This window comes from Carettochelys insculpta, chromosome 2 (assembly GCF_033958435.1).
Source record: "Carettochelys insculpta isolate YL-2023 chromosome 2, ASM3395843v1, whole genome shotgun sequence".
NCBI classification, from domain to species: Eukaryota; Metazoa; Chordata; order Testudines; family Carettochelyidae; genus Carettochelys; species Carettochelys insculpta.
In genome coordinates, this window is record NC_134138.1 from 227,124,027 (window position 1) to 227,145,553 (window position 21,527).

General features: G+C 39.6%; 1 protein-coding gene across 1 annotated transcript in view; it reads left to right on the forward strand.

Moving 5' to 3' along the window:
* THSD7A (thrombospondin type 1 domain containing 7A) overlaps positions 1–21,527 on the forward strand; it is a 489,942-nt gene that overhangs the window by 328,495 nt on the left and 139,920 nt on the right. The window contains exon 9 of the mRNA XM_074984678.1: positions 17,517–17,708. Coding sequence (XP_074840779.1) covers positions 17,517–17,708 — 192 coding nt within the window. The remainder of the gene's footprint in view (positions 1–17,516; positions 17,709–21,527) is intronic.

Below are 21,527 nucleotides of genomic sequence, written 5' to 3' on the forward strand. Positions count from 1 at the left end.
CCTGTAGTTAGTAAATTACCTTAGTAAGAGATTTAGGAACCACTGCAATCAGCTATGGATCACAGTGCAGTGGATCTTTTGCTTCTGAATTGTTATATGCTTGTGGAAAGAGAGTTGCAGTTATTGAGAATATGCTTTTTTGCCGATATGCAGAATGAAAGTTGTGAAAATATATAGTGATGTTACAGTATTGTCCCATCTTTAGCAGCAGGGTCACAAGTCAAGGGAGGGGACCTGGTTACCAGGCCATTAGGTGAGCATTAGGTATTTGCTTTTCAAGAATATGGGTTGAGGCTCTCTATCGTATTGCTTTGTGGAGAGAACTGGATGTATTGTCCCTGGCCTAGAATGTCTATGCTTCTGGGGGGTAAAGAGCCATTTTTTTTATGCCTTTTCTACCAAGGCACAAAAAGTTTAGCTCTAAGGTTCCAATTTTGGACACTCCCAATATCCTGTGTATGTTTTTGCTGGTATAACCCAAATATGCATGTCGTACTTGTTTTAGGTCGAGCTGCTCAGGATTTCCTGATTGAGGCAAGGACCATCATTAGTTCTGTGTTTTGTGTAGTGCCCACCAAAATGGAGACCTGCTCCTCAGTGAGGCTTTTAGTCTCCATCCTAATACAAATAATAAATGGTAACAAGTATGAAGAATTCTTTAAAACATTCGTTGTTAAAGGTAGTTAATTTGATGCTTTTTGGCCTTTCCATTTTCTCTTTAAATCATGCCATTGTGAAAAAGTCATAATAGCTTGAAATAAAAGTGGATTATAAATCTGGATTTAAAGCCTTATTTCTGAAATTCCTTGCTTTTAGTTGTGCATTTTAAAACTCCTTTAAGTTTTATGTTCTTCAAATGTGAGTGAAATTATTACAATGGGAACTGAAAGTATAAATGTATAGAAACTATATGTAAGAAGGATAATATTTAAATGTGGGCATTTGTGAATTAAATGTGGGTAGTACTTTGGGAGATTATGCTAGCCAGCTCTGAAACCTGTGTGCTAAATAGTTCAGAGGTGATAGTCTCCCACTGAAGGCAATGGGAGTAATTTGTGTATTCAGTAGAAAATGTGTACAGATACAGAGAGTTATTTTGTTGCTCTGTATTTATATAGCACTATTCCATTTGGCATATGCTGTATTTGTTGTTATAGCACACTGTATGAAGTTTAATTGTCTTAAGTGTTGTTGAGCTATGAAGCTGTGAAAATAATATGCTGATAAAAGGAGTATATCAAAACAGCTTGTTATTTCTTCTGGCTTGATGTCATTGAAATGTTCTCATTTTTCCATTTGTAAACTGCTGATTGTCTTTACCTTTCTTTCAGATTATAATTTGTGTCCCTTTATCTACCGGGAAATACCTGATTTCACAAAATGACCACCATAGTGATAGTGCGAAAATCCCTAAAAATAATGAGGGGCATAAGTAGGGGGCATGCAGCACATGTCGTGCATGTAGGCTCATAGCCACAGGGGAGCCCAATCAAGAGCTGGTCTGAAGCTGCTCCCAGCCCAGCTCCCCGAGCTCTCCTGCAGGCTGCAGGTGAAAGGGGCTGGTTGGGGAGGTCTACCTCCTGCCCCCAATCTGATTCTGCCCCAGCAGCTAGACCCTACCCTACTGTTCTGTGCACTGGGGTAGGGAGGCTTCAACCACCAGCCCCTGCAACTCTAGGACTCTTTCCCAGACTATCGGATAGTGAGGGCAAAATGCCAAAATCCCTGGAACTTCAAGTACCAGCAACACAGTATGTGTGGCTTCAGCCCTCTGTCCCTCTATCCTCATCCTGTCCCCATTCTCCTCTGTTCCCCTGCCATGAGCCCCCTAGCACTTATTCCTGCCTCCCAAGGCCCCCATGACCTCAGCCCACTAATTAGTCCTGATCCCCAGCCATGAGCCCCAGCCCCAGGCCTTATTCCAGACCCCCTCCCAAACCTTCCTTCCCTGAAGCCCATGCAGTCCACCCCACACTTAGGTTTCTTACACGTATTGTCATATTGTACCTGCTTCCTGCCCTGAGTGCTCCCCACCCTCCCCCAAAAATAGTACCTGTAAGAAACTCAAGATACTTTCACCCCTGAGTGCAGGGTGACATGTTTAAAATACAAGATCACTGGAATGATGGAGTGGGATTTTCAAAAGTACCTAAACGCCTTTGGGTTCAGGTCCATGTGACTGTCCATAGGGAGACTTGTGATCCTAAATCACTGAGGGGCTTTAGAAAATCCTACCTGTATTTTATCCGTATGAAAAGGAGAGAGATGGTTTTGTGGGTAAGACACAGGCTAGGAATCAGAAGATTTGATCTGATTCCTGGCTGTACCACAGATTTCCTTCCTGGCTATGGGAAAATCACTTAATCTCTCTGTGCCTTTTTTTTTTTCTGTTCCATTAAATACCCAATAATCCCTGACTTCCAAAGGCTGGCTTGTTTCTCTCCCTTTAGCTTAACCCTCCCCACTTACCCTATTTACACATTGGCTCTTTGGAGCAAGGCTTATCTCTCACTCTGTGTCCATACAGCATCGAGCCCCACTGGACTCTGCTCTCAGCTGGGGTCCCTAGGCACTACAGTACCGCTAATGAAGCGGATTTTGAATACAAAAAATAATGAATTGCTATAACAGTTAACAGAGGCGGGTGACAATAGATATCCCCAGTTTCACTAATGGAGAAACCACAGGGCAGAAAGGTAAAGGGATGTGTCCAACATCCCAGTGCACGTTAGAGGCACTGCTGAGACAAGAAAGCAGGATCCTGACTCTCAGTCTTGTGCCAGAGTCACGCACTGTCCTTATTTCAGCATAGTCTTCCATGTATCCACTGCGTCTGGATCTCTGTACGGGATTGACGGGATTCAAAAACACACACATACTTAACAGGATTATAATGGAGCTGTTGATTCAATAGGGGATCATGACCTTCGGAGCCACTAGGAGTTTGAGAGTTAACTGCACTGGATCAGGCCCTCTACCAGGCATTATTGGCCAGAATACAAAAACAAGCATGTAAGATAAGTTTCATCTGAGTTGTATTTCTGTTTTTTTCACAAGTTAAATACAGGCTGTTCCAATGCATGCTGAGAGTCCCCTTTGAAATTACAAATCCAGATGTCAAAGCGGCTTGGAGAACAAAGTCAGAGGAAGTGGGTCTGTCCCATGAAAGCTCACCTAATAGATTATTTTGTTAGTCTTTAAAGTGCTACTTTACTGCTTTTTTGTTTTGATAGTATATAGACTAGCACGGCTCCCTCTCTGTTATTAATTGACTTGTCAACGTATCCCTGCATTTCAAGAAGGCAACTAACAATGTGTAATGAATGGCGAGGGGCAAATTGCGTCTGTCATGAAGTGAGTGCTAAGTTTGTGGAACTCCACTGAAATTAGAAATACCTGACTTAGCTTACAGGTTTCATTTCTGATATTTGTGTGTGTGTGTGTGTGTGTGAGAGAGAGAGAGAGAGAGAGATTAGAATAAAAGAATCACTGCTGTAGTATAAGAGATAAAGGCCTCCCTTGTCTGAAGTGAGACATAAGGGAACAGAGAGAATCTGCTATTAATAAAGATGAACAATACCTTTAGCGACAGGCTTGTATTAATACCACTGATACTGGATTGCACTTCAGACTGCTCCTACAACTGTACTTGAGGTATCACTGAAGTACGCTGGAAACGAGGGTACTCTGCATTGTCATTTGTGTGGTTGACAGTGGGGGCCTCATCAGGCAAGGAGGCTGCCAACAAAGTGCATTCTCAGGTCTGATGCAATGCCCTGTAGCCCTGTACATCAGTAAGGATGTAAGTGAAGGTGGTGACAGCCATGTTAGACACTAAACTGAAATGCTTATCTTTTTCACCAACAGAAGTTGGTCCAATGAAATGTTACCTCATTTCACCTTGTCTTACTAATCTAACAAAGCACATAAGCACATGACTTCAATGGGAATACCTATAAGTTCCAACTTCCACATGTATTGCAATCATTCACTGGATCCTGGCTTTGCAGCTTAGTTGAGAAAGGATTTTTCTATGCATGGGAGTGATATGGGAAAGGGTAAGATTTTCCCAAGATCATAGGTGTCTAGAAAAAAAACTGGGATTCATAAAGCCTGAGTTAGGCACCTAGTCTTGCTCTACAACATGTAGGTGCCCTTCGTTGTTGCTACAGATCCAGACTAACACGGCTACCCCCTGATACTTGACAACATGTAGGTAGAGAGGGACTCTGAAGAAAGGTATAGGCAAAAACCAGCATGCTGCCCACAGAGGTGCTGACCCTATCATGGTGTTAGGTATCTAAACCTGGATTGCAAAGTGGTACTTATCTCTGCCTGGGAACCACAATGAGAAACCCTCTCTTGAAGTTAGGTGCATAAACTCCACCTCCCCTCCCCCTCAAAAAAAAAAAAAAAAGCAATACAGGAGGAAAAGGAAAAAAACATCATGTCTTCCTTATAATGTTTAGCCCAATGGTTAGGGGACTTACCCATGTTGTGGAAGATGCAGGTTCACTTCTCCCATTGTTTGGAGCAGAGAGAGAGATGTTGCCTGAGCCAGCAGAACATGTCTAGATGCAGAAACTTGGGTGTGTAGGTAACTTTTACAGCAAAAGCAGAATTGTCAAATGAGTTAAGGTGCTTTGGAACCTACAAACCTTCTGAGTTTGGTGTACTGTCCCATCAAGTGGCACTGAGACTACTTGCAGAGAGAATAATGAGCCTTATCTATTAGCCAGCTTGTTTTTAGGTCATAAGCTAGAGACTAAGACACTAAGTTCCAGAAGTCCTGGGCTTAAATTCCTCCCGCAGACGAAAAGTACCTGTTGGCATTACACCTACAGGGTGAGTGAGAGACTCTGAATGCCTGTGATGCCCACTGCTGGATTTCGGTGCCTAAAGTAGCACTTAGAAACCTAAGGACATTTGGAAATCTAGTCTGTGGCACAGGAATTTAGAGCAAAGTGTTCAAACTAGAGACCCTACGGTAAGCTTTTACATTTGTATTTGAGCACGGAAAGGAACGTAGTTTTCAAAGGAAGTGGACATCTGAAGCACATGTTGAAGTCTTTGAGAGTTACTCAAGTTCAGCGTCGCTGCAAAATCAGGCCATTTTGGGCAGCTTCCTAAATGTGTGTTAAAGAACTTAATTTGGGTACTCATGTTTGAAAACAAACTGTAGAAATTAGTAGAATACTAACAGCATTTTGGGAACTGTTGTCCCAGAGCCACTGTTGTTTTGATTTTTCCCTATTATTGTTATACACTTTCCTCATATTTGAGTAATCCTAACTGCCAGGATCCTGAATCCAAATCTAGTTCAAGTGCATAAGTTCAGACTTCAAGCACAATCCTAAAGAATTATTTAATTTTTTTTAAACTCACTGACACACCCTGACGTTTCCCTGGTTCTGTTATCCCACTGATATGAGGGATTTGAGTTTTATTGTAAGGAAAAAAAACCCTTGAAATCTTGCACCCAGTCCATAGTTATAGTAAAAACACTTCAAAGCATTTTTGTGTCAGAAGCTGCTCTGGTTGCCTGCTTCTGATGGATTTAAAAACAAGGGCTGTGTCTAGACTAGTCCCCAACTTCGAAGGGGGCATGGTAATTAGGGTGTTGGGAGATTATTAATGAAGTGCTATAGTGCATATGCAGCATTTCATTAGGCTAAATCTCCCCCTCCCCCCCAGCAACTTGGAAGTGCCAGCTTGCGTGAGGAGTAAAGGAGTGTGGGCACTTCAAAGTACCCGCAACTGACCTGTGGCTACACGCAAGCCAGCACTTCAAAGTGTCACACTTTGAAGTTGCCATAGGGAAGATTTATCCTAATGGAGTGCTGCATATGCACCACAGCACTTCATTAGTAATCTCCCAACACCCTAATTACCATACCCCCTTCGAAGATGGGGGCTAGTCTAGACATAGCTGCGGTGAATAGCCAGTAATAAAAAAAATAAAATAAACAGATTTTCTTTTCAAAGGAATGGTCTGAAACATATATGGCATTTTTGGTTTTTGATTTTTTTTTCAAAAGCATGTAAGAATTTTGATCAAAGCAGTTTTTATGGAGTCAGTTTATGGAGTGTCCATATGATTGGCAGTCAAACACTCTAGCACTGAGCTATCACCCTAACGAATGCAATCATCCTGCAACTGCTCCCTTGAACTGAGCATGGTCCTCCTCTCCTCTTGATCATAGCTTGGGTGCTCTGTGGCTTTTGAGACTTCCCATATAGCTGTCAATATCTGCAGCCGCTGCTCCAGGTGCCCAGAGGAGGAAAGGTATGCTTGGCTGTAGCCAGGGACCCTTCCTCTATTCCGCTTTCCCCTGACTTTTAACTTGGCCCTGGTCCTCCTTCCTTTTAGCACCATGGGGACAAGGGACAAAGCAAACTAGAGGGGCTCAGGCAAAACAGTGGGAAACGCAACCCATGAGGCTGTCTGAAACATGGAGGGCACTTTATTGTATCTTTAACACCAGTATGATCAAATGGCAAGGAATTTGACTGGGGTAACATGGAAGGTACCTGCAAAAATCATACCTGCCAAGGATGCAGTTCACGTTTCTGTGTTGGGCTCACCTCTGTCTTAGGAGTTCTAGAGATGTAGGGCACATCTGTATTTCCAGAGGGCGGGTGGGGGAAAAAGGAGTGTGGGTTTGTGAATTCTGACCTGCACTCTGGAGGGGAGGTAATAAGTGAATGGGGAATTTTTAACTCTTCCCCTCCTCTTTGTGCTCTGGGCTCAAACTCAGATTCTGTCTTTATCTCTAAAATATTTTAATATAATTTTCTCACGAAAATTCCTTATTTTGGTTTAGCAAAACCTGTTCTCTCTGAGTTACTGCCAAAATTTCTTGCTTTGGAATTTGTGATATATTATAAATAACATATTAGTGTTTTTGCCAAACACTTATATAAAGATATTAGATATTTTCAAGGGAAACTCTATAGAGCAGCATTATGTCTTTTTGGTTCCCTTTTAGCACCATCAGCACTTTATCTCTCCTCACCTCATTCTGTTTAAAAGTGGCCTATTGGCCTGATATATTGATCTAACTTAATCCCATGTCTAAAATTGATTTTATTCTCAATGGGACTGTCATCAAACTTTCTTTTTCTTTTTTACCAAAATGACATGTGATTGGTTTATTTGATTGTGGACAGCAGCTGTGCTTGGTTATGATCAATACTTCTGTTCGCTGCTCCTTATCATTCGCAGTATGACTGCATTAACAAATTAACACTGAAAATGTTCCAACTCCCTGTCAAACTGTGCAGCAGAAACCTGCTGCTATTCAATAGCAAATGCTGTGCTGTTACAGTATGGTAGGTAGTTTCTGGGAAAAAGTCTACAATGATACTCTAATGTACTGTAGTATAAATTTTTTACTGTAGACGGTTCTAAAGGAAAGTCAATACACAGCATTTTTTTATGTTGTTTAATTTTAAACAGTATGTACTCCAATAGTAAATTCAAATTCTAAATCTTTTCTATTAATAAAAATGTTACCAAATATACTTTGTCAGTGAATATTAGGTGCTGAGAGAACAAGTGAAAAGGTTCAGTAAATGTAACATCCAGAATTAGAGGAGGAATTTTCCCTTCATTTTTTTTTTTAAGTTTTCCCTTGGTAATATCTACGCTGTGTTTTCTCAGTTGATTTACTGTGGAATGTCAGAGAGCCATGCCGGGTATTAAATTGGCTGTGTGACAGTGTGAGTGAATCGAGTCGCATGATAGTGGTGCTAAAGTGGGACTTCAGAAGGTGCAGTGTGATCACTCAGCGTGTGCCCATTTATGAGCTAGAGCGGCCAGTTATCAGGCCACATCAGTAGAGCTGAAACATCTTTTTTATTTTGAGATATCTACATGACCTCCAAAAGCTGGATTTAGCTTTCAGCTGGGCAGAGGAAGGGTACATTAAAGTGACAGTAAGAATAAAAGAGATGGGATTAATTAGTAAAAATAAATAAGTCTGAAAATGGAAACTAGGAAATGTCCCAGTCATCTAACTCATAACAAGAGAACAGGGAGAGAACATATTCCTCTTCTCCCAGAAGAGAGAACTCAAGGCTGAATGAGGTGTTTGCATTTACAAGGCCGGTGGGGGGGCGGAATCCTTCTGCCCATAGCTGAATGCCTGAGGATACTGCATTTTTAAAATACGTTTCTGAGTTAACACAGTTATGGGAAATTATTTTTCCAGTTGCTATTATGTATGTGACAGGTGGCACTGCATTTTATATCAACAAATAATGATTTGGGTGGGGAAATACTGTTCCTCTCTTTTTTATCCCTGTGTGTCGAGTTAGAGGCTGTATCTACATCACTGTAATCCTGATAGATGACTGCAATGTAAATGGAGACACACATATATTCCTGTTACCAAACATTATAGTGGGATTGCTGGAAGTATTAATATTGTATCCCAAAGTGTGGGTTCATTTTTAACCAGTTGTAGCTTAAATATACATTGAAATTTAGTCCTCTAATTTTCAACAATTTTATGAGGAAATTAAAGTTTTAAATGTGTTCCTGGTGTATTTTTTGAGATTGTCCTGTTATTCTTTTCCTGATTTCATATTTCTGAGATTTTTTTCTTTGAACGTGTTTGTTCCTGTGAATATCATGTATGGAGAGAATCCATGGCTAGGCCATGTAGGGAGTGAGTAGTTATTATGAGAAACATGCTTCTGGTTCTCCCTGGTACCCCTCAAGAGCCCCTCTTCCTGAGTTTCCCAGTATGAGAAATGTGTATAGATTCAAGGACAGGATAGCAGATGGTGGAGTAGTCTGTGTTTTTAGCACACTGTCCTGCAGACCCCAGTAAATTTCTGATCACCTCTCTGAGATAGAATAACGCCTTCAGGGTTCCCTCTGCAGCTGGTAATATGCAGCAATATGAGGAGATCAGCAAAAAGAAGCTATGCTATCATCTGGGACTGTGGTAAAGACAGGAGGGATACTGTGCAGGGGCAGAAAATAAGAAAATTGTCCTGATATCTCTCAGTTAGAGAGAGATTTCCCCATAGATTTTTGGGTTTTGCAAATCCAGTCTCTTCCACAGACCCATAATTAACAAGAATCCTCCACATCAATCTACAACCATTACCTCCTGTATTAAGAGAAGCCTCTTCCCTTGTCAGCCCTACTTGGGTTTTTGACTCTTTCCAGATTGCCTCCAGATAAGTATTATACAGTCATTATTATTTGTTTTAAAAAGGCATTGTACTCTAATGATGAATATTTGAAAAATATTTTCCTACAGTTACATTTTAAAAACAGTAGAAAGTCCAATTGCATATGCACTCTTGTGTATGTGCTGTGGTATTGGCACATATAAAGGGCAGCTTCAGTGAATCAATCATTTCTATTTGTAGTTCCTGGTTTATTTGGGAAGTCATGGCATCTGTATGCAAAGATGCAGGGTGTGTGTGTGTGTGTATATGTGTGCGCGCGTATCTCTCCTATGTAATCATATTCATCTCTATTCACTTTATTAAATTGGTATTTTGCAAGTAGAGGCCCAAAGTAACATATTTCTTATTTTGTCTTATTGTCTTTTAATAACAGCATTTTAAAAAGTAAAGGACTACTGTAATAGCAAGTGTTAAGTTTGTTCTGAAACTTTTAAAATTGCACATAAATCATTAAACAGGCAAGGATCTTTTCATTTAATCTATTAGATAAACATTTTTAGACCTCAGCATCACCAAAGAATGCGAGGAACATTTGAATATTTGTCTTAATTGAAATCAGTGCCATTTCTACTTAGGCTTCTTAGAACATTACTTCACGAATATTAACTATCAACTAATTGAGACATAATTAAATGCAAATGCTACTTAAGAGAAGCAGTTGTAGGAGAGGCCTGTGGTTAGGGAATTAGTAACTGATTTAATGCACACAGCTAACAGCATACCTACGCAATAAATTGGAATTCAAGAAATGTGGCTGATAGTGGTTTCAAAAGCACTGAAGCTTTCTATAAATGGATATCTAAGGCCACATCTAGAAGATTCTCAGTTTTACAAGAATTGTGTTAAGAATCAGTTTAAAAAAGCAATTAAACTATATGAACCTACTAAATTTGTATGAATCATTTGGTAAAGAAAACTAAAATGAATCAGCTTCTTATTTGCTAGTGAAATTCCTATTAGTAAAACTCCTGCCACGCTCCAAGTCATGCTCACAGTTGGGAATGGACACCCATTAGAACTATAATAGTTTCTTGATTGATTCTGCTCTTCTTCCATTTGAAATGTGTTATCCCAGTTCAGTTGTGATTTTTTGTCTTTTTTGCATATAATTTGTACAGAATAGTATCAAAACTATGTTTGTGATGTATTACTGTGGAGAAATTTTAAAGGATGCTAATTTTCAATTTATGGGAAAAACGCAAAAAAAAAAAAAAATCCACTAACTACTTATCCAGGTATCACTGCAAGGAGGCAATCAGGGAATAATGTGTAGAAAATATATACTTCTTTCACCAATAATCAAAAAATTGCTGAAAATTGTCAGTGCATGCCATAGAGAGAGAATAATTCTTCCATGTCTGACAAATCATCATACAGGAACTGGAACAGAAAATAGTTTCAGAGAGGTAGCCGTGTTAGTCTGTAGTTTCACAAATAACAAGCAGTTTCTGAAGTGCTACAGAACTGCTTGCTATTGGAAAGAATTTCACAGAGGGAAAGAATAGGTTTGCTATTGTTCATAGGATTTTACAATTTTGTTTTATTGATATTAAAGCTGCTGTAGAAGCTCAGATTTTCAGGTAGGAAAATGGGTGAACACGTGTTGTCCAGAGCTTGTAAAAGTTGCTAAAGTAAGCAGAAAATAGTGTATTTCTTTGTATGTCAACCAAAACATTTACCAAACAAAACTATTTACCACATGGAAATTCTTGAATTGATAAGAATAAAAGTTCTAGTTCATAAATTCATGGGCTGTGTTACTTCCAAAATTTCCCCTTAAAAAGATGTAGGTTCAAGAGGACTATAAACAATGAGAAATTGCAGATAATAATGTTTATTGTAGCTGCACTGATTTATTTGATTAGGTTTCCAGCAATTAACTTCTCTACTACTCCTTAAAAATGAAAATGGGTTCAGCTTCTGCTGGTAGTGCATGGCTTTTAACTAGAAACATATACTGTACGTGTGTGTGCGAGAGAGAGTGCGCCTCCCTTCGTCAATGCTATATGCAAGAAAAGGTGAATTGACAAGGGAACCTTCAGTCTCAGTGTGAGGTGTGTTTCATTCTGGGCTCTTATTTGGTGCATCAGAGAAAGTCAGAATAAGATGGGAGGAAAATGAGATAGAAAGCGTTTCTGTTTGTAGCAGCTGTCAGGTATGCTATTGGACAGAAATCATTTTTAATGTGTAGAATATTGTGGATTTCTATTCTTTGCAATGCATTTGTCACAATTTTAATGTGCCTCTCTTTCCTTTTTCAGTATTACTGGTTGGAACAGTAAGTTTCATAGGGAAAACTTAGTGTGAGGCCATGGTCTACACTAAACTGGTTGGTTGGCCTTGCTATGCCTGGGCTCTAGGACTTTGTGATGTGAGGAGGGGCTTAGAACTTGGGCTTCAGCCTGAGCCAAGACATTTATGCTTTGATTAAATAGCACTGCAAGCCTGTGCCCCACTAACCTGAGTCAGCTGGCATGGCCCAGCCATGGGTTTTTTACTACAGTGTAAACATACAGAATGGGGCTTGAACCCTGGTCCCAGCTTGACTCAGGCTTGGACTTTCTACCCACATGGTGCCCTGACCAAGCGCAAATTGTATGTAGATAGAATGGAGGCCAGGCTTGGGCCTGAGTTTGAATCCTGAGCTTACATGCAAATGAAGACATACCCTGAGGCTATGCCTATCCAGGGATGGAAGATCCACAGCCATGGCTGGACTGTGTCAGTGGATTTGAGCTGGAGAGACTGAAAATCATTGTGTAGATATTTGGGCACAGGCTGGAGCCAAACCTCTGGGACCCTGTGATGCACGGAGGGTCCCAGAGTTTGGGTTCTAGCCTGACCCCGAACATCTACCCAGTGATTTTTCAGCCCTGGAGCCCAAGGACCTCAAGCTCCACTCACCTAATTTGTTTTTTTTTTTTTTATCCCTGTGTAGACATACCCTAAGTATGTATGAATTAATAATCTCCACGTTTAAAACTTGTTAGCTCTGCAATCCAAATAAATAGTTACCATCTCCAGCTGCAAAGCCAGATGAGCTTATAAATTCCATGTGCTGAATACCTCTAAAGCTTCTATTTTCTTTTTTTATTTCTCTTCTCATCTTTTCTTTAAAATGCCCTCCAACATTTTATGTAAAATCTATAATTAACACTTAAGTACATTTGCAGAATGGGCATAACAAAAAATAGAGAAAGCAAAAACTAGGGATCCTTCCAAAAGAAATGGTAATACAGTGGTTTTGTATAGATTACATACTGTATGCTTATTCCGTAGGGGCCATATTCTCATTTCAGCAGCACAAAGCAGTTGTAAAGTTGTCATAAATGGGTAACTCAAGATCCTCCTGTGTAATAAATGGTTCCCCAGGTGCCACAGAGGCAGCTCCAGATCTTGTTGGTCCTAAAGCATTTTCAGAGAGGGTTTCCTGCAGAGGCCTCACGGAGGTCACTGAAGGTGACTGTATATTTGTAATAGTCCTCAAGTTGCCCTGGGAATTGTGTGAGGGCAAGATGGTATAAAATTACCTAGGCCATCTCTGTTCCTGTCTCCCACCAGATCCAGCATGGAATGCTGGTGGTTTGCCATCCCCAGCGATGGGGGCCTGTATGTGTAGTACAAGAGTTTGCACTCTTTGTCCTAAATGTATGTGAAAACGCATGCAGGCTATGTAGTGCTTTTGCATTAGCATGAATTCTGAAACCTTAATTCTGCATTTCCTGATTTCTTATGATTTTAAATGTAAAGTCTAAACATGCTTGAATACAGTATTTTTGCGTTATAGTCTTGCACCCATAGCATTTTGACATTAATCAATCTTCTTATTGTACTATTTGATTAAAATTATTTAGTCCTGTTTTTTATTCAGTAAGAAATAGCAAGTTTTGTGTAAAGCCTATATTTCCTATGATCTATTTAACAATAGCATCTGGTGTAGCTTGGAAGAGACCACCCTTTGATGCTTCCAAGAAGTACAGAAATGTCAAGATGCCACTGTAGGTTGGCACTGAGCCATTTCTTCTTTTATAGACTCAGAAGCACTACTAGAATCATTAAGGACAGGGCAGAGGCAATAATCTGTATAATGTTAATTTTTTAGGCTGGATTATATAGGTTTTTGTTTGATGAATTTCAGAACATGGCCAAACAAATTCTTACAAACCAGTGGTTTGTTCAGTCTGCATTGTTTAATATGATGATTAGATGAATAAAAATTGTTTTTTGACATTTAAAGATCTCGATAAATTTCATCCTGTTTATTTAAATGACTTTTTAATTGTATGCATCAACTCGTTAGAGCTTATAGCCATGAGTGTAGAAATAGGATCAAGGCAAAGGTTTTCATTTTCATCATAAAATGCATCTGTTTCCACTATATTTCAATTCAGTTATCTTGTGTGGCTTATTGAGTCCAATTAAGGTTTTACTTTGAATTTGGACTTTAAAAATACAGGACCGAATATTCCTCGTTAATATGCTTACGACCCCATTTGCTTCAGGTAAACAATTGTGAAGTGCCCCTACGCCTGCACTGTCTCTCATACCCCTCCTATGCACAGGAGCCCTTACATATACTGGTTGCATCTCCCTGCACCAGAAAGTGAAGCTAGACTAGTGTGTGGATTATATGATATATCATAGAAATATTGCCCAATAGGAGCTGTCACTGGGAGCTGAATTATAATGGATGTCAGCTAATATGTGACACTTTAAGTATCATACATATAAAGGAAAATAGAAACAAAGTTGGGAATATATGAAAATAAGTTAGGAAAGAGAGAAATACAAGAAACAGCAAATGAGTCACACAAAAACAAAAGTAGATGTAAGGGAAGGAAATGTTTTATAACCCATGAGTACTGAACCAGATCTGCAGGGGAAACATACTGCAACAATTCTTCACCACATAGCTTGCTGGCATCATCTCAAACCAGAACTCTTTGATGCCCAGCTCAGATCAGAGGCTCCACCCTGATCCCCAATTGACAAAAGAAGTGAGCTCCTGGTTGGTCTGCTCCCCCTACTTATGCTAGGAGGACCAGGAAGTCCACTGGCCTCTGCCCTGCTTTAGACGGCTCACACAGTGTTACCTGCTCTTATCTCCTGGTCCCAATCTCCTGGTTTTCTGACTCAGCCTGATTCCTTTTATTTGATTCATGATTTCTGATCTATGGGCCACCTTCCCAATACTGACCTCTTGGTTTCATGACCTGGACCAGTTCCTTGTATTTTACTCTGTCCTGACCTTGACTCCTGATTTTCTGGTTCTGAACTCTAGCTGGTGTGGGACCTGCTCTTCTGTCCTACATAAACCATTAGACCAGACCACCTATTTCCCGTCAGTGACAAAATATCCTTGTTTGTTCATATTTCCTCTGTTTAAATGGTAAGTGCTCTGCAAATACTGTGCTTGACTGCCCTGCCAAAAATCTTTGCACTATTGACGACAGCTTTGTGCTGGTGAGATTTCTTCCCTATGGGTGTGCTCTTTTCCCTAGCATATGGTCAGGTGATTTCTGGTAGCTGAATGTGTTGTAGGCTTTAGAAAAAGTTAACAACAAAAGTCAGGAGATCATAAAATCATTAGTGACATGCCAGAAACAGTTTGGTCTAAATATAGTAAATCCTCTAATACATGTAATATGCATAAATTCTTGTCTATTCCTTCCCTTTCAAGCCAATCAGGTTTCATCTTGATGAGGCAAATAGGTATCCAGATTTCCCGTCCTGTTACAGAAGTGACCATCCATGCTCGCTCTTTATCATTTAAAAGAATCCATAGAGAGGAGATGCCAGAGCCAAGGTTTTGAGAGCCTTTTACAAAGATGAGGTTCCATTGGGGTGGACAAATAACTGTCTTGGCACCTAATGGGTTGATTTCAGAGGTTCTGATAATATAGATAAGTGCCCAAACTTTAAGATGCTTGTACGAAATGAGACTGAGAAATTCACACATCCCTAATTGTCAAGAAGAGTTTTGAGGTTTTGCCTCTAATGCCTCAAGAATGTGACAGGGATGAAATTGGGAGATAACAGTGCACCCAAAACAAAACAGACCCCTTCACTGCCCCCTTGTAGCATGAATCATCATTGTCGACTTGTAATTATTAGCTCCCACAACCCCCACTGATTTAACCTTTGACACAGAAGTCATCTTTTATTAACTGGAGTTTTCACTGCTGAGACATAAAGGGCATAGTAACTGTTCTTATGAAATATTTTGTTGCATCAGAGTCTCAATATCACAGGAAATATTATGTGAAATTATTTCACTGATGTTGGTGATGAACTGTTTGATCCAATGGACCATCTTACTCAGTTCCATTGAAAGTGTACATATTTCAACAAGACCTCAATGGATGGATCATGCAATAGAGTTTCTTCTGTCCTGACATTTGATGTTACAGGATTTCTGAGATACTCGTGCTTTTTGGGTATTTTAAAATATTCACCACAATGGAAAAAAGGGAAACAAAAGGAGCTAACTGTTTTATGTTAAAGTGACATTGCCAGGCTGATCTATCCATATCAGTACAGGGTTCTAAATGGTGACTGGAACTTCAGAAATCCAACATTCTGAAGTCACAAGTTCTCTTGTGTAGTCCCCACAATTATTGAAAGTGGTTTCTATAACTTAGGTTCCCATTCTTTGATGCACACACATTATGGTGATGAGGCCATGTCTCTAAAAGACTCAGATAGGCCTCATTCTGCTTAACTCCTGGTTTTCCCATGGTGCTTGAGATGAGGACTTACCCTCAGGGGAAATGTGCTTCTCTCGCCACTAGTAAAATGTTTTGGTACCTGATTACTCATTTGGTACTATTCATGTACCTTTTCCCTGCACGTCCTTCTTCACAGCACTGTGGAGCCAAGATCTTCCCTCCCCATTAACATTGCAGGAGGGATAGCTCAGTGGTTTGAGCATTGGCCCCCTAAACCCAGGGTTGTGACTTCAATCCTTGGGGTGGGCCATTTAGGGATTGGGGAAAATAGAGGTCAGGGATGGTGCTTGGTCCTGCTAAGAGGGCAGGGGACTCGACTAGATGACCTCCCAAGGTCCCTTCCAGTTCTAGGAGATGTGTATCTCCAATTATTTTTTAACACCTCTCTGTACTGTCCCTTGCCCAAATTACTGCTTCCCCCCAACCGCCCCCGAGTGGAAAATTTGGAATACTTCTCAATAGCTGGTTCAGCATTCAAGGTTGTACAAGGAAGCCCCTTTTTCTCAAGTTCAGTGAAAGACCTCCAACGAAGGATTTATTTATAAATCTTGCATAGAAGTTTACTTTACACAATATTATTCTGGCCAGCTCTTCAGCCCAGTTATTAGTTGCAGTGTTCCTTCTTCTAAAGTAACTATTATTTTGTCCATTATGTAGTTTGAGATTCTTAATTTTAACTGCAGCATTTAATTTCCTTCCTGAGATTAAATGTACTCCTGCTATTGGAGCTCTAGCATCAGCTGGGCCAACAGTCAAGGTGTGCGGGGGGAGGGGGGGGCAGCTATTTCCACAATAGCAGCGGTGGTGGCCAGGCTCTCCAGGCCCATTTGAATCTCCTGGTCCCAAGGCAATTGCCCCCTTCCCCCTCACCCCCGTTGATGAGCCTATCTAGCCTCGGTTTCTTTAAAATATATTCTGTTTAATGAGCATCTTCCTATATAATTGGATGTGCACCTCAAATTGACCCAGGAGAACCTCAACAATACTTTATACATCTGTGGCCTAGCCAGAGACAGGTGTTGGCTCTGTTAATTAACAAAGAACTTTCACAACCCTATAAGGGGTTTTGTTCCCAGTCTGCCGAAACACTTTACATATTTCAACACCCAACTGAAATGCAAAGGATTTGGTTTTGTTTTTCTTTTACTGAGCTGTGATATTAACATCTGGGGGATGAGAACACCAGGAACTGATATTCCTCACCTGCCCCAAAGCCCCAGCAAACAGAGCCTGTTCACTTGCCTGGTTCAAATATGTTGGACATAGAGCATATTTTGTTTGTGTGTATCATATAGTCATGATTTATTTCTAGTAGCTATGACAGGTGAAAACATAACAATAGCAGCCCATGCCCGTGTCCACTTCAGCAGAGTTCAAATTCTGCTACATAAGTGCATTTGAGAATTGTGGTATGTTCCTTTCATGTCAGGCTGTAGAAGACAGTCATTCTGATGAGTAATCTGTTTACTTCGTTTTTACACAACAACATAATCTAATTTATTGGTGTGCCCATCTGGGCTAGATTGCTCATTTTAAGTTAATTTAACAATGACAGCCTGCTCCTGGCCTTTTCTTTCCCAGGAGAAGAGGTTGACAGACAGCTGTGCAGAGATGCTATCTATCCAGTTCCCGTTGTCTGTGAAGTTCCGTGCCCAAAGGATTGTGTACTCAGCATGTGGTCTGGATGGTCCTCCTGCTCTCACACCTGCTCAGGCAAAACTACAGAAGGAAAACAGATGCGATCCCGCTCTATTCTGGCATATGCAGGTGAAGGTAAGGTTGCATACTTCAGCAGACTTTGTATTTGGTTGACTGACTGTACAGTGTTGAAATAATTCAGTGATTAGAGAGAACAGTTTAATACAGTGCATACTTTCTTTTGAAATAAAAGGTCTTTTTATTCAATTAGAAAAGTTGGCAATATTTATTTGAATACATATATTTTTTTCATTTTTAAATGATTTGGTGATTTTCTTTGCTTTGGTTAGTCATTTGTTCTTGTTTTTGTACAAATGCGTCTTTCTTTTTTATTTTACATGGATTTTTTGGCTATTCTGCATTTACATTAAGCCAATGATTTACCATGAATAGATGACAGTGCAAGACATCTACTAGTCCTTTGTAGTCCTACGTTACTCCTAACTTACACCACTGTTTTGCAAACACTTAAGCACAGGAATCAGAGGGTAGCTGAGTTAGTCTGTATCTTCAAAACCAGCAAGAAGTCCTGTGGCACCTTATAGATTAACAGACATTTTGGAGCATAAGCTTTCAGGGGCAAAGACCCACTTCATCAAATGCATCTGATGAAACAGGTCTTTGCCCACAAAAGCTTCTGCTCCAGAATATTTGTTAGTCTAAAAGGTGCCATGGGACTTATTGCTGTTTTTTAAGCACAGGAGTAAGTGTTTGCACAATCAGCATTTTAGTGGATACAGTAGATAAATTGCTTTTCCATAGCCATAAAGTTATTACTCATAAAAATAATAATTGGTTTGTCTGCAACAGCCTTTTATGGAACTAGTCTTGCAAATCTTTACTCCTGTAAATGATCCTGTTCATGTAATGTAAGTGATCTCATTGCCCTTAATGTGTGTGAAGTATTTGGCACAAATAAAAACAAGTGAATATATACATAAGGAATGCGGGTCAGAGAGAAGAGGATAAGAGTTTCATGACAGGTTTGTGTGTCTGCTCTGATGGTCCTGCCCACTTCTTGATATGCATATTGTTTTAAATATGCATGATATTTTAGAAGAAGGGACTGTGATATGTGTGCCAAATTCTGCCTCCTCAGGCATGCAGGTATCTAAGTAGCACATGGTATGCCCCACAGGGTTGGAGGGCCAGGGGATATTTTGGCCAAGAATGCTGGCACAAACCTTTATTGTCAGGTAAAAACTTGACTGAAGTGCAGCTAAGTTTGAAATTGCATCTTAGTGTTGTATATGTAGAAGTATTATGGGGCTGTTGTAATTATGTCAAAACCAAGCATTACATATCTAAACATTTGGAGTTCATGTTAGAGAAATTCACAGGATTGGAAATTTACATTTAAGGCACCCTAAGTACCTTAACTACACCTACTATTGATGCTGTACAATAACCATACCACTATGTTTTACACAGAGTTGTGTTCATCATCCCAAATTTAGATTACACTTAATTTTAAAGACACATTAGGTTTCCTCCCACCCATCATGGCTAAAACTAGATCTTCAGTTAAACCTCTGTGAAATCACCATGGAACGCAAACAGTTCACCTCAGCTGGGTGGGCAGCAGCATTTTATGTGTTGTGGGCATATTTACTGATCAAATGCTATCCAAACAGGACTTCATTCAATGACCTCTTAAATATACAACGTTGTTAGACTGAATTCCCACAGCAACATATGTACATAGGCACACCTAAAAATTAGGCTTGGGAAAGGACTATATCTAATATCCTACTCCTTTTAGGTATTTGCTGATACTATGAATTAAAACACCCAAACTGTGCTTCATGAGCATACAGCATTTTATAGGAGTTGTGCATGCTTTACTGAGCAGCATGATTGAGCTTTTGATTAAGCAGCAGTGTCTCCAAACAAAGAGTTCCAAATGTGTATGTACCCTTTATGTTATTCTTTGAAGTAGTGTCATATTGAGTGTGGTCATTAAAAAAGTCCAGAGCAATCACTGAAATATTGCAACTCAAGTTCTGTCACATTCCACCAGCTTCACAAAAGAGAAAACATGTAGGTATTATGTGTTAACAAACAAATGGCAATCCTTCAAATTTTTTACTGTTTTGCTTTTGGAAAACAGGTACCGCTAAATGTTTAATTTTACAGAAAAACAAGCACTTCATTCAAATCAACCAAAGCCATTGCTGAGACAGGAAAACTGAGTAATTCTCACTGCCACAGTTTATTAGTTATCCACTTCTGAATTTTAAAAAATAGAAAATCAAAGACAGTCTGCTATTCTTATCCAAACAATATATCATCATAGGGTAGAGCCATATTTTAAAGGGTGTTTAGACATCTTAAACATGTATCTAGGTACCTAATGGGACTTCATCTGCATCTTTGGGTACTTAGATACCTTTAAAAAGGTATCTTGAGTGCACTGCAACACCTGGGCTATCCCCACGTGAAGGAGGATTCAACTAAAGGAAGAGGTGCAAGCAGAGTGGCAACCTTGCCCCCCCCCCACCAGAGTTCCAGCAGGGCAACCTCCCGGGGATTCAAGAAAAATTAGGAAGATGACTTATAGCTTAGGCTTTCGACCTTTGCTCTTCAGAACAGCTCTATAGGAATACAAAGGACAAATTTTAATGGTCAGAAATTTAGTAGCTGCCATTGATAGCTAGATTTACACAATAAAATAGAAATGCTGTTTAAAAAAACTAGAAAATGTAAAGTTATCTCTTTCTTTTGGTCTGTTCTAACAACCCAAAAATCACAATTATGAGATTTTGCAAAGACGAGTATCTAACAACACTCTCCAAAATGAAATGTTAGTGAAGTGTTGACTTTCATGTGTAACTCAAGGTATATGCTTTCAGTTGCTTAGCATTACAGGAAACAGAAATGTTACTACTCTTCTCTATTGCAAATCTTGAGCATGTGGCAGAGAAATGGAAAGTTGATTTTTAGGAGATGCTGATTACCATTGGGAGTTGGAATGTACAATATTAAAACCAAAATAGTAAGTAAAGTTCTGCCAAAACTCAACCCACAATCCTAGATTTCTTTGTAAAAAATGGATATCTGATGCTGGGGCGAGCTGCAGGTGCTCAGCACCTCCAAGGATCAGACTTTAGACCTTAATTCAGCAAAGCACCTAAATATGTGAAAATATATATCCTATTCAGGAAGGGCCTGATTGGAGACAATGGGATCTGGATCAGGTCCCTAAGCATAAGCTTTGTGATATGTGGAAGGGATCACTCATACGTAAGTTAGCCATGTGCTTGTGGAATGAAGGCCATAGAGGGTACACATAACTTAAAAAAAAAGACAACCATGCAGAACTGAAATACCATTACCACTATAGCCGAAGTGTAGTCTTCATTTTTCGCAGATTCAATCATACCAGTTTAGATTATAAATTTAGGCCTCGCTAAAATTAGATCAGTTAAAATCTTCCTGACAGTAAATCCATTATACCCTTTAGTCACTTCTTGTTTGGCAAATAATTAGTGACTTTTCACCTTGAGGAATACACAGTAAAGGTTTAGGTATGTTTCCAGAATTGATTGCATCATTATGTCTATAAACAATGTCCTTCACATTGGAAGAGCAGCAGATAACCAAGACACAAATTTATGATTGCTCTTTGATATTTTAATGGAGTTGATACAACAGTGGAACATGAACATTAATAAGTTACTTGGTAAGTGTATTATCTGTACAATATACAAGAATATAATAAAACGTGAAATGTTTTAATGTATTAAACTGAAAACTTGCACTTTATATAAATATAATACTATTTTTCCAATACTCGACATGTAATTTTCACATTGTCTCACACTAAGACCTGTTCCTAAAATCATTTACTGATTGTATTCATGTTTGTGGGCTCATTGAAGTCCTACTGTATAG